This window comes from Erpetoichthys calabaricus, chromosome 7, assembly GCF_900747795.2.
Source record: "Erpetoichthys calabaricus chromosome 7, fErpCal1.3, whole genome shotgun sequence".
Lineage (NCBI taxonomy): Eukaryota > Metazoa > Chordata > Cladistia > Polypteriformes > Polypteridae > Erpetoichthys > Erpetoichthys calabaricus.
In genome coordinates this window covers 25307297-25324709 of record NC_041400.2, presented here as the reverse complement: position 1 = coordinate 25324709, position 17413 = coordinate 25307297, and the positions used below count along the sequence as shown (strand labels likewise).

Genomic DNA, 17413 nt, shown 5'->3' with positions numbered 1-17413 from the left:
AAATAGATAGATAGATAGATAGATAGATAGATAGATAGATAGATAGATAGATAGATAGATAGATAGATAGATAGATAGATAGATAGATAGATACTTTATTAAATATTGTGTTTCGGATAAAATTCTGTCGCAAAAGCTGATGTTCTCCACTTAATTGCAGTTCACATTAGATGACCTTTCCAACAATATTCATTTGTAGTCTTCATTTACATAATTTTAGATACTCAGAGGTTGTGGCTGAACTTGCCATACCTGTTAACCTTTCATATAGCACCGGCTCTATTGGGCAACACTTTATTATTCGTTCCAAACCTCTGGTCGTAAACCGATTTGGTCGTGAACCAAAGTAATTTCCCCCATAGGATTGTATGTAAATACAATTAATCCGTTCCAGACCGTACAAACTGTATGTAAATATATTTTTTTAAAGATTTTTAAGCACAAATATAGTTAATTACACCAAAGAATGCACAGTGTAATAGTAAACTAATGTAAAAACATTGAATAACACTGACACAAACACCCAGGCTTCCTGCTCAGCAGCACGTGAGCCTCCCCAGCCCCCCCCCCCCCCTTCTCTCTCTCTCTCTCTCAGTAGCACGCAAGCCCCCTCCCCCTCTGTCTCTCAGAAGCACACGAGCCCTCTCTCTCTGTAACATTGCAGCAGTTCGCGCTATAGCCTTACAATCCGATCGTTGTATAAACACTTTTTTTTTAAATGAGTTTTAAGCACAGGGGGAAAAAAGGAACATTTGAACAAATCCGAACTTTATTTAAAAGCCAACCAAGACAGAAACATTGCAGGAGTTCACGCTAATAGCATTACAACCCGATCGCTGTATACACTCTTTTTAAATGAGTTTTAAGCACATGGAAAAAAAATAAACACTTTCTTCTCACCACTCTTCACTTGCTTAGAAGCCATGGTTAACTGCAAAAGCACAGGAAATACTGTACAGCACAAAGAGTTCACAGGTAAAGCACGCACGTCTGACTGAGAACAATGAACAGGGAGAGGCTGAACATGTGCTTAAATACAGTAATCGGCATGCATGAACCGGAAAGGAAATGAAATAGAGCACAAAGAGTTCACAGCGAAAGCACGCACGCACGTGCAAGCACGCACGTCTGACCGAGAACAATGCAACAGGTGCGGAAATCATCGGTGCGCACAAACCGAAAGGGAAACTGGCTTGTTCGTATACCGAGTGTGTGGTCGTGAACCGAGGCAAAAGTTTGGCGAAGGTTTTGGTCGTAAACAGAGTTGTACGTGTACCGAGACGTTCATGAACCGAGGTTCCACTGTATTGGGACATCGGCTTTAGTTCATCACTTGGCGTTCTAGACATAGCAAAAGAATGAAAAGAAGCAACAGATAATTATGTAGAGATTTCTTTTAAGGTTGATTAACCTTTAATTGCTTTTCTACAAAATAACAAAGAACAGAGATTTTTCAGCTTTTTGCGCCTTGAAGTCTGAGAAATGTTGGTTCAGTTTTTCCCAACCCCCCAAATGTACAGTGCATCCGGAAAGTATTCACAGCGCATCACTTTTTCCACATTTTGTTATGTTGCAGCCTTATTCCAAAATGGATTAAATTCATTTTTTTCGTCAGAATTCTACACACAACACCCCATAATGACAACATGAAAAAAGTTTACTTGAGGTTTTTGCAAATTTATTAAAAATAAAAAAATAGAGAAAGCACATGTACATAAGTATTCACAGCCTTTGCCATGAAGCTCAAAATTGAGCTCGGGTGCATCCTGTTTCCCCTGATCATCCTTGAGATGTTTCTGCAGCTTAGAGTCCACCTGTGGTAAATTTAGTTGATTGGACATGATTTGGAAAGGCACACACCTGTCTATATAAGGTCCCACAGTTGACAGTTCATGTCAGAGCACAAACCAAGCATGAAGTCAAAGAAATTGTCTGTAGACCTCCGAGACAGGATTGTCTCGAGGCACAAATCTGGGGAAGGTTACAGAAACATTTCTGCTGCTTTGAAGGTCCCAATGAGCACAGTGGCTTCCATCATCCGTAAGTGGAAGAAGTTCGAAACCAACAGGACTCTTCCTAGAGCTGGCCGGCCATCTAAACTGAGCGATCTGAGAAAGGCCTTAGTCAGGGAGGTGACCAAGAACCCGATGGTCACTCTGTCAGAGCTCCAGAGGTCCTCTGTGGAGAGAGGAGAACCTTCCAGAAGGACAACCATTTCTGCAGCAATCCACCAATCAGGCCTGTATGGTGGAGTGGCCAGACGGAAGCCACTCCTTATTAAAAGGCACATGGCAGCCCGCCTGGAGTTTGCCAAAAGGCACCTGAAGGACTCTCAGACCATGAGAAAGAAAATTCTCTGGTCTGATGAGACAAAGATTGAACTCTTTGGTGTGAATGCCAGGCGTCATGTTTGGAGGAAACCAGACACCACTCATCACCAGGCCAATACCATCCCTTACAGTGAAGCATGGTGGTGGCAGCATCATGCTGTGGGGATGTTTTTCAGCGGCAGGGACAAGGAGACTAGTCAGGATAAAGGGAAAGATGACTGCAGCAATGTACAGAGACATCCTGGATGAAAACCTGCTCCATAGCGCTCTTGACCTCAGACTGGGGCAACGGTTCATCTTTCAGCAGGACAATGACCCTAAGCACACAGCCAAGATATCAAAGGAGTGGCTTCAGGACTACTCTGTGAATGTCCTTGAGTGGCCCAGCCAGAGCCCAGACTTGAATCCGATTGAACATCTCTGGAGAGATCTTAAAATGGCTGTGCACCGATGCTTCCCATCCAACCTGATGGAGCTTGAGAGGTGCTGCAAAGAGGAATGTGTGAAACTGGCCAAGGATAGGTGTGCCAAGCTTTTGGCATCATATCCATATTACTAACCGAGAATGCTAAACCGGATGATGGACGCAGGCACATCCGGCAATGGGCCGTAGCTGCAAAAAGACGTACTGCGCAGGCGCAAAAAGAGTCCGCGAGGGCCGGCTGAGGAGCCGAGAAAGGCGGATAGAAGAGGGCGAGAGAGGCGGATGAGGGGCCGCGAGAGGCGGACAAGACCACAGAAAAAAGGAGTGAGCACAGGAAAAATTGAGAAATGAGGCGCAAAGAGCACCGAAAAAAAGGAAACGGCACATAAAAAAGTATTCAAACGCAAGCAAAGCACGAAACACATTGCACACGAAACTAGACCCAAAAAAAAAAAAAAAAAGAGGCTCGCGCACAACAGCAAGGCACCCCCCCCCCTACAGGCACCGGACGGGACACACACCAAGAGGGGGATTCAACAAGCCCATGGAACACAAAAAAAAGAACACAAAACCACCCCACAGACTCTACAAGCAAGGGACGGGACACACACAAAGAGGGGGATTCAACAAGACACAGGAACACAAAAAGAAAGAAGACGCTCGTGTGACAACAATCCTCAACCCCCCCCCCCCCACACACACACACACACATCCATAAGAAGTGACACCCAAAGCCACATATTCTAAAGTGAACATCAACACCTTCACACTGGACAGCATAGGTGTCAGCATTGGTGGATCTCCTTACAATAAAGCACTATTAACCGTTCAACTGCAGAAAAAGAAACATATTAACAGTGACTGCGATCCTTCTTATTACTTATCCATATTTCGCATGCTGAGAAAGAAACAAGTCATGAATACACGGTCACGGGTACAAAACGAAAAGGAAATGATAACAGGAACAAACACACGAAAACGAAAGAAACAACAAAATAGACGGCTATGCAGCATAGGTGGATCTCATTACAATAAGGCACTATTAACCGTTCAACCGCAGAAAAGGCTCCATATTAACAGTGAGTGCAATTCTCCTTATTACTTATCCATATTTCTAAAAGAAAAAATGTCTCGACTCCAAAAACGCAAAGCTCAACTAAAGCTTCTAACTAACGATGTACCTAAAAGTAAAAACTTTATGAACTGCATTAGATCCTACAATGGTTCATTTGCTTTTGCATATACCGGAGTAAATATCAGGCCACCAAAAGGCAATGGCCCATACTACTTTCCCATATGTGCACAAATACTGCATCGCATTGGAACAGTGCACCCTGAAACAAATCAACAACGCAAATATGCACAAATCTACATCCTAGATCCACATGACGCAAACTATCAATCAAAGTGCTGCATCGCAACAGGCACGGATTCAAAACGAAACACCTCCCGTCTCAGACATACGTTAATGGCAGCGAAGGCTACAACGGGCTTCTCACACAGCACAGGCAAATCGATTACAGCTCCAAAACAACACGTCCCAAATACTACACATGCAACAACGCGCCTCTCAAACGGCACAAGAAAAACATACACCAGTAAAATTCATTCGGATTAATGAATGTCATTTGCAATCATTGTCATTCAGTTCACTTCCCTGAAGAAACAACTGGAAATACAAGTTATACATTTACACGTTGTTGTCAAAAGGGTCAAATTAGACTGCCTTCTTTACATTCATATACTGAATATCTACAGAGGCTTATAACTGACGATGTACCTGAAAGTGAAATCTTTATCAACTACATTAGATCCTACAAATCGGTATCCACTATGAACATTAACGGTGGCACTGCACGTGACATCCGTCTTGAAAAAATGTTGTTTATTGATGAATGTTCAATGGCATGAAGTCACTTACTCAACACCATTCATAAACTTCTACAAACGTTTATGAATAATAATATTCGATTTGAAGGAAAGGTACTTTTATGAGGAGGAGATTTTAGACAGTGATTAGCTATTCTTCCAGATGCCATGCACTCAGCTATTGTTCAGTGCACCTTAAAATACGCAGACAATTGGCATTGCTTTCAAAAGATACAGTTAGTAAAAAAGATACGATGTCCAGAACCAGATCATAACAATTGCTTATTACAACTGAGAGATGGTACACTCACCAATACAGCTGGACTTCAGGCACATATTATTACAATTCCTCAAGCCTTTATCTGCGACAACTTAGTTACAGAGACATTTCGAACAGCAATCTCATTAGACCAAATGCCCCTTTTAACACAACGCACTATATTATGTCCAAAAAATATTAATATGGAAAACATTAATACCCAAGTCATTCCATTACTTCCTGGAGAGACACAACTCTTTCTAAGCTCTGACAAACTTGACTCTGATCACAACAATAACCATCTTAAATGACCTTACAAGTTCTGAGCTGGAATTACCTTTTACACTTAAACGGCGTGTACAAAGAAATTTTCAAATAAACCTTTACACTGTGCCACACACTTTATTGTTTGCTTTCTATTTGCATCATCTACACCGTCACACTATTCTATATCTCATTCATACATCACGCTCTTTGTCATTCCCAACACCAGGGGTTGGCGAGCGAAGCGAGCAGGGGGCGGAGCCCCCTAGTTCAAAAAGACTTGAGGCTGTAATTGCTGCCAAAGGTGCATCGACAAAGTATTGAGCAAAGGCTGTGAATACTTATGTACATGGGATTTCTCAGTTTTTTTATTTTTAATAAATTTGCACAAACCTCAAGTAAACTTTTTTCATGTTGTCATTATGGGGTGTTGTGTATAGAATTCTGAGGAAAAAAATGAATTTAATCCATTTTGGAATAAGGCTGTAACATAACAAAATGTGGAAAAAGTGATGCGCTGTGAATACTTTCCGGATGCACTGTATTTTGCTAAATGTGTTTATATGATATGTACATTCATTTTCTCAATTAGCTGTGAGTTGCTTTAATGTGAATTGCTTAATTATTTGCCAAGGTTTTATACCCTTCTAAAAGGGAACTGAATTTAAATGGCATATTCTTTTTTATTTATAATATTTAAGTCTGTTTTCTTCCAATATCCAAAATAATTGAGTGTTAGATTAATCAGCAATTGTAAATTGTCCCTACAGTATTTTGTGCGAGTGGGCCCTGTGATGGACAGGTACATATCATGTAGGGTGTGTTCCTTGTACCATGGTGCTGCTAGAATCAACTCTGCTCCCTACATCCTCAAATTGTATTAAGTGTCTTTTATAAGATTAGGGTGGGATAGACTTCTTCAGATGGGTTACCTGAGTGTTTCATTTTAATGGATACATGTTCATAATTAATTTGGTTTTGTTCATAAAGTTACTTATTTTCTCACAGTATAATTATGATTAGTTTTCCAAGACATGCACTTTAAAATGCCTATAGAATTTTAACCCTTGTTAGAAGTTATTTTTTTTCTCTGGGTTTTCCTATTTACCCAGAGAATAAATGTTCAGGCTAATGTGAATGTTTCAGTTACCATACAGTATAAGCTCAATAAGTGGTCGCATGTGAGACAATGCTGACTGCCACCCTTGTTAATGCATCTGGTGTAATCCTGTGATTGAGGAACCAGACACTAGAACATTTTGTCTGTAAGAGAAGTGAGCTCACAGTGAATCAGCTAATAGCAGAAGCACTGCCTTCTATTATTTAATCCATACATAAAATTGCTGCATTCTCTACAATTTTTTATTTATAAGTAGTTTTTTCAAAAAGCGTTCTGATAAGGCAGTGTGACAAAGTATGCATTGTTCTTACTTTTATCTCTCAATTCAGAGATGTGAGATGTATAAGTAACAACATTTTACTGAGGCTTTGCTTCAGAAATGCACAAAAGCTTCCTGGAACTCTTTGATGATGGCAGCAAATGCGTTGTTACATTTAGCAAATGTGGTGACTATCTGTGTGCTATAGCTGTCTGGATTTGTACAGAGTTCATTTGAGTCAAAAAAGCTATTAAAAGCTCCTAATTTCTGTAATGCAAGCTCTTATTTCTCTAATAATGCAGCCATTTAAAGTATAATTATTTACAGTTAAATAGGACATTCAGTCCCTTGAAGTATCCCATTTCTTCTGCCACCTTCTGCTAGATAAATTTTGATGTAATTAAATTAGAAATGTATTCCTCAAAATTTATGCTTTATGAATAAAGCTTCACAATTCCACTTTTTCTTATTGATTCAATTGCAGAAAACCTTTTAGAGGCGGCACTGATTAATAAATGCAACAAATGAACACTGTGAAGGATTTCGTTTTGCAACAAATAGGAATACATAATAATTTTTAATTAAATTATATTAAATAAATACCTACAGAAAAGACCTGCATACATATTTTAAATTGAATCACACTCACAAAAGGCATTGCCCCAAAAAATGCTTAAAATTCTGAATTGAATCATAATCAAAATAGGCATACCCACAAAACGTTAGGTATAAATGGTCCGTGTACTTTTTGGTATTTGAAATTTCATTTTAGAAGCAAAAATGAAAAAAAGAAAATGAAAGGAATTTTCAGATTTTAATTTTTGATCAAACAATGAAATGAGGGAAAATAACGGTCCATGTACTTTTTGTGTATTTGAAATTTCATTTAGAAGCAAAAATGAAAAAACGAAAATGAAAGGAATTTTCAGATTTTGATTTTTGATCAAACAATGAAATGAGGGAAAATAAGGTACTTTTTAATTCTGTGGTAACAAATAGCAGTGATAAACTTAAAATTACACATAGGCCTACTTTTCTCGATTTATTTGCGATTCAAATAATGAAAGTGTAATAGCTCAAAAACAACAAAACAGACGCATTTTCGTTGTCTGAAACCGGAGGTACTTCTTCTTCTGCACGATTTTTGACGACACGTGCAAACAGTCCTCCTCACAACACATCAACCTACGGCCTTGAAATTACACTGCATGGCATCAGCAGAGGATGAACCATCACGTTGTTTTTCGGAACAGTAAAAGAGTGACACTCCGGGATGAGGACATGACTGCAGAAAAACGGAGTCGCATCTTTCAGGTAAAAATACAAGCTTTGCAAACTTTGCTTAATTGATGTGGCAGTTCTATTATGAACGTTATTGTTATTACTTACTGTGAAAAAGCTAACATTTGGTGATTTCATTTACTAACACTAAGTCTGGCAATTTTTATAGTGCTAGCATTTTGAATGTGTGTAAATGTGTGAATGGTTGCTCATTGACAAGTGTAACACATGTTAAGAAAACTTTCTGTAAATCACATTGCTCTCCTAACGTGTTACATTTGTGCACACTGTTAATACTCGAAATGTTTACTGTATAGTAGCTGGTAAAAGTCAATGAGCAACCATTCAAAATGCTAGCACTATAAAAATTGCCAGACTAGTGTTAGGAAAGGAAATCACCAAATTTTAGCTGCCTCACAGTAAGTAATAACAATAACGTTCATAAAAGAACTGCCACATCAATGAAGCAAAGTTTGCAAAGCTTGTATTTTTGCCTGAAAGATGCGACTCAGTTTTTCTGCAGTTATGTCCTCTTCCCGGAGTGTCACTCTTTTACTGTTCCGAAAAAACAACGTAATGATCCATCCTCTGCTGATGCAGTGCCTTCAAGGCCGTCGGTTGATGTGTTGTGAGAAGGAGGACTGTTCGTACATGTCGTCAAAAATCGCGCAGAAGAAGAAGTACCTCCGGTTTCAGACAACGAAAATGTGTCTGTTTTGTTGTTTTTGAGCTATTACACTTTCATTATTTGAATCACAAATAAATCGAGAAAAGTATGTGTAATTTTAAGTTTATCACTGCTATTTGTTACCACAGAATTAAAAAATACCTTATTTTCCCTCATTTCATTCTTTGATCAAAAATCAAAATCTGAAAATTCCTTTCATTTTCGTTTTTTCATTTTTGCTTCTAAAATGAAATTTCAAATACCAAAAAGTACACGGACCCATAAATAACAACTATCAAGCTTATTTCTAAGTTGGAGATCAGAACTCTGTTTTTTCTTTTTCTTTTGCTTTACCAATTAAATTATTAAAAGGTGGTGATAATTACAGGAATGCATTTGCTTTGTGAGTTAAGGGAAGATCATGTTACTGCCTAAAGGCTGTGTCAGATTTAAGTCCAGGAACAACTCACAATGAGTTTTGGAATGAAGGCTTGTCACATCTAATGACTGCATCTGCTAAAGTCTTGCCACCTCAGTTGCTGGAACTGTCACTTTAAGTGAATTGCAGTGCTAGATAAATGAGAAGATTGTTTCCAAGATTTCACAATGATTCAAAATCACGTATTGTGCTGCATGAGTATCACAAGGTTAGAGTCATTGTTAGTAGCCAACAGACGTAAAGAACAGCGAAATATAACAGTAGCACCATGCTGAAGTAAACCACAAACACTATAGACAACTCAGTAGCAGTATAACATCTTTGAAAATGCACACCAGTTTACTAAAGTAATGTAATTTGCTCCAAGGTTTTATATGTAAGAGAAAGAAAGATATTAATAGATGTAGATATGTATAGATATATACGAACCTGCTCGTATACATATTATTTAAGCATAAGGCTCATAGCATTTTTTTTTTTTTTTTTTTGGTGTTGTTGGTAACCCCTAAACTGTGTTTATTTTCAAATTGTTTTTTTTTTCAGGTCCTTCACTAGACTTTGAGGGTGTGCATGTTAGAGAGATGGAATACTGCATAACCCTTGATGGATTCGCTGTTGTTTTTAATGATGGCCGTGTAGGGTTTATAACACCAATGTCAAGCAGATTTACTGCAGAGGTACGTAGAATAGTAGTTTGTGCTGCACAGTTGACATGCATATTAATATTACAGGGCATGTTAGAACTGCTCTACAAAATTTGCCAAAAGGTTTTATGTAACTTTTCAGTTCAATCCGAAAATTTTAAATCAATTTAAAATAAACCTTTCAAATGGGATTTTAAAAAAGTTCTAATTTTTGTTGTTACCATTTTCATTTCACGCTTTAACTCTTGTAGTAAAAGCAGGACTTAATGGTATATTTTTTTAGACTTAAGAGGTTAGTTCAGTAAGGTACAGTTTTAGTTTCACTTACGTTTTTCAACAGAGTTGCTTACTCAAAATTGTGCACACCTTTTATTAGAAAGTAATTTTTTTATAATACCTTTTAGTAAAATGAATTATCCAAAATATGAAAACCACAAATTTTAAAAAGGCTAAAATTCTTTTTGTATACAAATTGCCTTAATCCTTAACTTAAAAGAAAATGACACAACAGTGCTGCACTGGAGATCGTTTCAAAAGATATGGAAGCTGTTTAGCATGGCCATTGGCATTTCAGCTACTTTCTCAAATGTTTTTGTTATGGAAAGTGATGCATATTCAGCAATATAACTAACCACTTTTGCAGACTATTTTTGTGTGATGGCATCCTTTTTAAAAATCTTTTACTTGAGTAGAATTTGGATTTACATTACTTTATGTGTATCCTTAAATGTTCATTTTATTAAGAGGAATAAGATAATCTGTACCTTTGCCTATTTGACCTAAGTTTATATATGTGCTTTTTGCTCATTTTTAAGCAACTCCAAGGTGTTTGGGCACAGGATGTAACAGATGGCACATGTGTAGCCATAAACAACAAGTACAGGTTGATGGCTTTTGGATGTGCAAGGTAATATTTTTTTATATCCTTAAATTCAGTAAGTAATATTCCCAATGTATTGTATGAAAAGCAGTTCTTAATGTAACAATGCTTTGTTTTGTGTTTGAATTCCACCCATATTTCTTTTCGTTGTTCACTCATAAGCAAGATCGCAGGTGGAACTTGTTTGCTATAATCAAACATGGGACATGAAAGAATTAACAATCTTATAACTTTAATGTCTGCCAAATATAATTTAGAATACAAAGGGTTATTAATATTTTGTCATCACTTGAATAGCCTTTTCGATGCAATAAGACAGATAATGAAACCTGCGTAAATATAAACCTATCATCAACACAGTTTATTTTTTAGTATTTCCTTCTCCCTGGCAGTGTCCGTAACCAAATGTGAAGAAAATTCTGCACTCTGCTAAGTGGCATGTTTAAAATACACAGTTGATGGCCTATTTCTGCGGTAAAGGATGCTTGTGATTATACCTTCATGATGATACAACTTCTAATAAATATCCACAAACAGTCACATTTCATTTATTCTGACTTGTCCAGTCCTTAAAGTTCATAATATAAGGCACATTTTCACATTAAAATACAATATTAAAAGTGGTTTTCTTTTCTTATTTTAAATTGAATGCTCGATCTTCCATGATCCATTGTAAGCATTAAAAAATGAATCCTGTCTGCAGTTGAGTTCTGCTTTGCTCCAGTCTGTGGAATATTCTGCGATAATCATATGCACTTCTGAATGGGGTTGCAGAAGCTGCCAGCTCACTCACCATAACTGTGCTGAAGCTACTTCAACAGCAGCAAAAATGCACTGAATAATTTATAACTCTATGAAATAAATAACTTTATAAAATGTACCGTATATTCTGGAGTCCTTACAGCAATTCTGATGTTGAGGCTTTCAGGTGGTGCAAAGGGTTATATAGGGGATCCCAAATCCCTTTGCTTTTCTCCTTGTTGTACTGTAAAGTTTAAAATAGTTTAAATAAAATTTATTTTCCAGAAATACCCTGTTATAGACTCCCACCATAGGAGTTGAATAAAATGACTCATAGGAGTAAACTTACAGCTCCTATATGACAGCCAATTGTGAGCCACCGCACTACTTTTCAATTGGCTAGCTCTGCTCACATGAATCATCCTTTCTCAAATCGATAGATTAATCAACACTGTTGTTTGAGAGTCATCTTCCATATAAAAGGAAAGCTCTTTCTTGCTCACTTATTCTACTTCAGCTTCTGCGCGCTACCATTTGCCAATTTAGGAAACTGTTTCTTTCTTTCCATTTCCCTTTCCACTCCCACTTCCTCTTATACAAATCACAAAAAACATACACATATTCTGGAACACAAAGATACTCCAACAAAAAAGACTAAACAATTATTAACAAAAAAAAAGATAAACTTATATCAGACACCTTTAAGCTGCCGATCCCCCCAATTCAGAAAATGGAAGTTCATCCATCACCCTGCAGATAACCAGCTAGGACACCATGCAAAAAGATGTGCAGGCTAAAAACGGCTTCGACAAACACAGACTTCTTGTATTTAGTCAGTACTCTGTAAATTATATAAAAAAGTTTCAGCTGACAAAGTTGTTGTAATTGACAGGGACACACGTATGCAGAGCAGAAAGTGCTTTTTTTATTTATATATATATATATATATATATATATATATATATACACACACACACACACACTGCCTGGCCAAAAAAAAAGTCGCCACCTGGATTTAATTAAGCAAATACGAGCCTCCTATTGGATAATTACTGCATGGGCGATTATCTTTCAGCTGGCAATAAGTTATTTAACCCCAACTGGTGCAATGAGTTGCTTCTCATTTCTTAAACAACCATGTCGAAAGACACATCTCATGGTCGTGGAAAAGATGTTAGTCTGTTTGAGAAGGGTCAAATCATTGGCATGCATTAAGCAGAAAAAACATCTAAGGAGATTGCAGAAACTACTAAAATTGGGTTAAGAACTGTCCAACGCATTATTAAAAACTGGAAGGATAGTGGGGACCCATCGTCTTCGAGGAAGAAATGTGGCCGGAAAAAAATCCTGAATGATCGTGATCGGTGATCACTTAAACGTTTGGTGAAATCAAATCGAAGAAAAACAACAGTAGAACTCGAGTCTATGTTTAATAGTGAAAGTAAGAGCATTTCCACCTGAATATACTGAATGACCAGGTTATTCCGTCAATGGATTTTTTCTTCCCTGATGGCACGGGCATATTGCAAGATGACAATGCCAGGATTCATCGGGCTCAAATTGTGAAAGAGTGGTTCAGGGAGCATGAGACATCATTTTCACACATGGATTGGCCACCACAGAGTCCAGACCTCAACTCCATTGAGAATCTTTGGGATGTGCTAGAGAAGGCTTTGCGCAGCAGTCAGACTCTACCATCATCAATGCAAGATCTTGGTGAAAAATTAATGCAACACTGGATGGAACTAAATCTTGTGACATTGCAGAAGCTTATCGAAACAATGCCACAGCGAATGCGTGCCGTAATCAAAGCTAAAGGCGGTCCAACGAAATATTAGAGTGTGTGACCTTTTTTTTTTGGTGGCGACTTTTTTTTTGGCCAGGCAGTATGTGTGTGTGTGTATATATATATATATATATATATATTTTATTTATATATGTATATATATTTTTTATTTATATATATATATATATATATATATATATATATATATACACCCCCCCCCCCCTCCCATCCACACTGAATGAGTTGCTATATATTGCCTTTGATTCTTGTAAGTCTAAGCATTATCCTCTGATGAAGACCCCTGATAGGGGTTGAAAGCTCAGGAATAAAACTATTTTTGATACGTGATTCGTTTTTTCTCCCTTCGTGGATCTCCAACTGCAAATATGCAAACCGTATCACAGACCTTCTCTTCCATATATATATATATATATATATATATACATACATATATATATATATAAATAAAAGCCATTCAGTCAGCAGTCCTGACTGTAACATGCTGTTAGGACCATTCTGTGTTTGTTTCAGTGAAAAAATGACTCCTAAAAAGCAATTAACTGGTCAAAGTAGTCCCTCAAAGGATAAGATGGACCGCAAAGTGCTATCACTTGATGGAAAAAAATAAATAAATCTTTTCAGAACTTTTGAAAAGTGGCATGTCGCTTGCTGAAATCTTTATTCCTCAAACAGTACAGTACTGAAAAACAACAGCATTTATATTATTTTAGGTATAATAAGTAACCTAGAAATGATTTAAAATATAAAGTATGATGTGGGTAGGTTATATTCAATTACTATGCAATTTTATATAAGGGACTAGAGCAGCCGTAGAATTTGGCATCCGCAGGGTGGCCTGGAACCTATCCCCCTCAGATACGGAGGTCCAACTGTATTTGCACAAAAAAAATACTAAATATCTGTCCCTAAAAACAGCAGAATCGGTTGTTGATCCAGCAGTAGAATAGACTAAGTTTACACCTCTAGTCTCCTTGATTAAAAGTTTTAGAAATTTCAAAGTGTTTTCTGGAAAAAAAATTACAGATTATTGAAATGGCTTTACTTATGCAGAATAGGGTAGAAGAATTAACCCCATGACTCACTGTTGATTCTCTGTGATGCCAGATTGTTCTTTCCTTAATGTAATTATTGAATGCTTTTGCTTGGGCAAATTCCACTATGGCTACACGCATCTGAGACAGAAACTAGCTGACAAAGCCCTTATTAAAAAGTCTGAATGTTAATCTGGAGCAAACACTGCCACCTGGAGGCAAAAAATACATGTAAATACAGCAGAGCATAACACTTAAATTTCCTTAATCCAATTCAGATGTGTGCGCAGAAGTTCAATGCTTTACTAGATGCAGTGATCTCAATCAGGGAACCAGCCAGAAAAGGGTTCCAGTCAATTACAGGATCCACTTGCACTCTGCTTGGAATGATCAATTAACTTAATCTGTACCTCTTGTCAGTTTTAGTATGCCTTTCAAAATACCTGTATACAGTATTATAAATCTTAGTGCAGCAATTTGTCTGTGTTAAAAAATAGACCTGGTAGAAGTGTGATTTTAAAATAAATATAAAATAAACCATTTAAAAATAACTTCGCAACAGATGGATTGATCAGTGGTGGGTTTTGATCAAGGAGCAAATATGCAGGGCTTTAAAACACCACCCAAGAAGCAGATGCAATTGTAGCTATTAAAAAGTAATTAGAACATGGATCAGTATGGGCTTAGAAGTGCTTTGTCTAATTCACTTTGATCAAATTCCTCTGTGACTCCATGATGAAAGTTAATGGCAGACCGAAGCATGGATCTCAACGAGCATTGAGATTTAATAAAAGTGAATCACAGTCCTTATTACTAAATAATACAATACTTACTGTATTCCAAAGTACATTACCCTTTGCTTAGATTGCCTCTTCTGTCTTACCAGAATGTTTTATGAACATTGCCTGTCATATGGATGGCGTACATATAAAGAATAAGCAGAAACTTGCTTTCTGCAAGAAAAATCAATATATTTTGTAATGAACATTACTTTGTTATTCAGCAAATGTCAAAGGAGTATAAAAGAGAACAATTTGTTTGATCACTTTTCTAAAACACTTTTTTTCTGGCAATGGGTTTCCTAATAAAGAACTTTGATGTAAAAAAAAAAAATCTAACTCGCACTGCTGCAACTGTAAATTTATCATTTGTTTAATATTTCCCAGTACTTGTGCCATTTCAGAAATTGCTTCATTGTGTCTGGTATTAAGCCCGGACTGACCTATCACTGCTTGTATCAATTACTAATGAAGGTAATGTTTTGATTTCAGATGTTATGAATGCAAAGATTCTCAGTTTTTAAGTTATGCATTGGCCTCAAAATGATGGGCAAAGTTATTTTAAAAAACAAAATGGCAGCATAAAAAAGAGCCATATTGTCCCTTCAGAAAAATGGAAAAGCTGAAGTATTTTATTTCAATATAAATACTTCAAAACAGTGTTTTAAATGATCCAAAGTAAGTTGCCCTCAGAAGGATTTCAAATTAATTTGGGCAAAATAAAATGGTTCTTTTTTTAAGGAGTATTTTTTCTGTTTCATTAGGGAATGCGAAAGTGGTCACAAACATGAGAAAACCTGTTAGAAATCACCATGGGGAAATGCAGAGCACTAGCAAATCAAAACTGATAAATAAATGTTGGTTATAATAGTCCACTAATGCATGAAATACATGCATACTGTTAATATACTGCTTAGAACCAGAGGAAAATTATTAAGCCACTGAATTAAAAAAGCTCTCAATGTTGTCTACTTTGCTCACCAACCTCTCTAGGTTGGTCATTGTAGTCCAAATGCACTAGTATGGTACCTGCTCAGCACTGCGGACGGTGATGAAGTCAGATTACAACTGCCAGCTTAGGGCACTACTTTATATGACACATGCTGCCTTAGAAAGACAAACACTGTTCCTAAGTCCTCAGCTGTCATGCACTGTTACTTTTCACCCTCCTGTTTTTCGGTGAACAGTTCAAAGCCATAAGCATTCGTCTCACTAGATTTATAGAAAGTTTTTGCCCTCAGCTCTTAAGGCAGCTGCTCTTGCTGACAGCTGCATCAAGGTTTCTTATATATATAGTCGGCTGTTGTTTTATTTAATACATAGCATTTTATTAATTTCCTTTTAATATGACATACTGTTGTCACTAGACAATATTAGATGTGCTAATAAGAATCTCATTATACTATGTGTACAAAGTAATAAAGCTGAACATCAACTTAAAACACATCATTTTTAGTAGCAATCAAATCCTAGATAAAGTGTAATTTTATTATCATGCTTTAATATTTTATGGGTGTAAAAACAAGAAAATCTTGGCGAATCCAGATTTTTTTTGTTATTTTTAAACTTTCTTTTGCATCAATTTTCATCTAACTGGTGGCTTTCTTTTTTCTATTGCTATGGGTCTAACAGTGACAGAGTGGTTAGCATTGCTACCTCACTACACTAGGATACTGGGTTTAAATCCTGGGCCCAATCACTATCTTTGGAAAATTTGTACTTTCAGTTTTGAGTTTTTCTCCAGGTATTTTTGTGGTACTTGTATACCTCAACAATGTGCATTTCAGATTAATAGGTGCCTCTAAATTAACCTAGTATGAGTGATTTGTGAGTGTGTATGATAGTGTGCTGACATTCCTTCCAAGGTTGGTTCCTTGCCTGTGCCCACTGCAGTCAGGATAGGCTCCAACTCCAGGAAAGGCTGAATTTGAAAGATTGAATGTAGAAACTGATTAAATGTATGAAAATTATACAGCATAATACAGTATTCATTTTTGGCAATTACTAGACACACACTGCTTGTTCACTTGCACTTGTAAAACCTGATATATCAAGTATACTATATGTCCTTGCAATATGTTTGATTAGAATTGTTTTATATTTCAGTGGATCTGTTTTAGTGTATTCAATTGATGCAACTACGGGATCCATGCAGTTGTCTCACAAACTGGAGTTAACTCCAAAACACTACCCTGGTAAGTACTTAGTGGAATGTCTGAAACAAACTCTGTAATGTCAGTTGTGTTTATTTACTTTCATTTGATTTGTAATCAAGTATGATAGAAGAGCAGAACTGTGGTATCTGTGAAAACACAAAATAAATGGAAAAGATTTATTAAAAAAAAATTTTTTTAAAGTTTATTTTAAAAAAGAGCAGAAGTATGTGAACAAAGTGGTAACACAAAGTAAAGTTGTGCAGGGCTGGGTTTTGATAAGCTATGCCTGTTACTAGTTGTTTTTTAGCCCTTCCATTTGCACACCTTTTTGAAATGCAGAGTACAAGCACTGGAGTCTCAAATACTCCTTTTTTTTTTTTTTCTTTCAATTTCCTATCTCCCACTCTGCCTCCTTATTTTACTCTCTCATACCCCCGCCAGTCGAAAATTTTCCTCAACTTGC

The 17413-nt window shown here is 36.8% G+C and overlaps 1 protein-coding gene across 1 annotated transcript in view; it reads left to right on the top strand.

Annotated features, from left to right (window-relative positions):
- The window catches only part of ric1 (RIC1 homolog, RAB6A GEF complex partner 1), a 186163-nt gene that overhangs the window by 119050 nt on the left and 49700 nt on the right, over positions 1-17413 (top strand). Inside the window, exons 6-8 of the mRNA XM_028804950.2 lie at positions 9456-9589; positions 10372-10463; positions 16901-16989. Of these exons, the coding sequence (XP_028660783.2) occupies positions 9456-9589; positions 10372-10463; positions 16901-16989 (315 nt within the window). The remainder of the gene's footprint in view (positions 1-9455; positions 9590-10371; positions 10464-16900; positions 16990-17413) is intronic.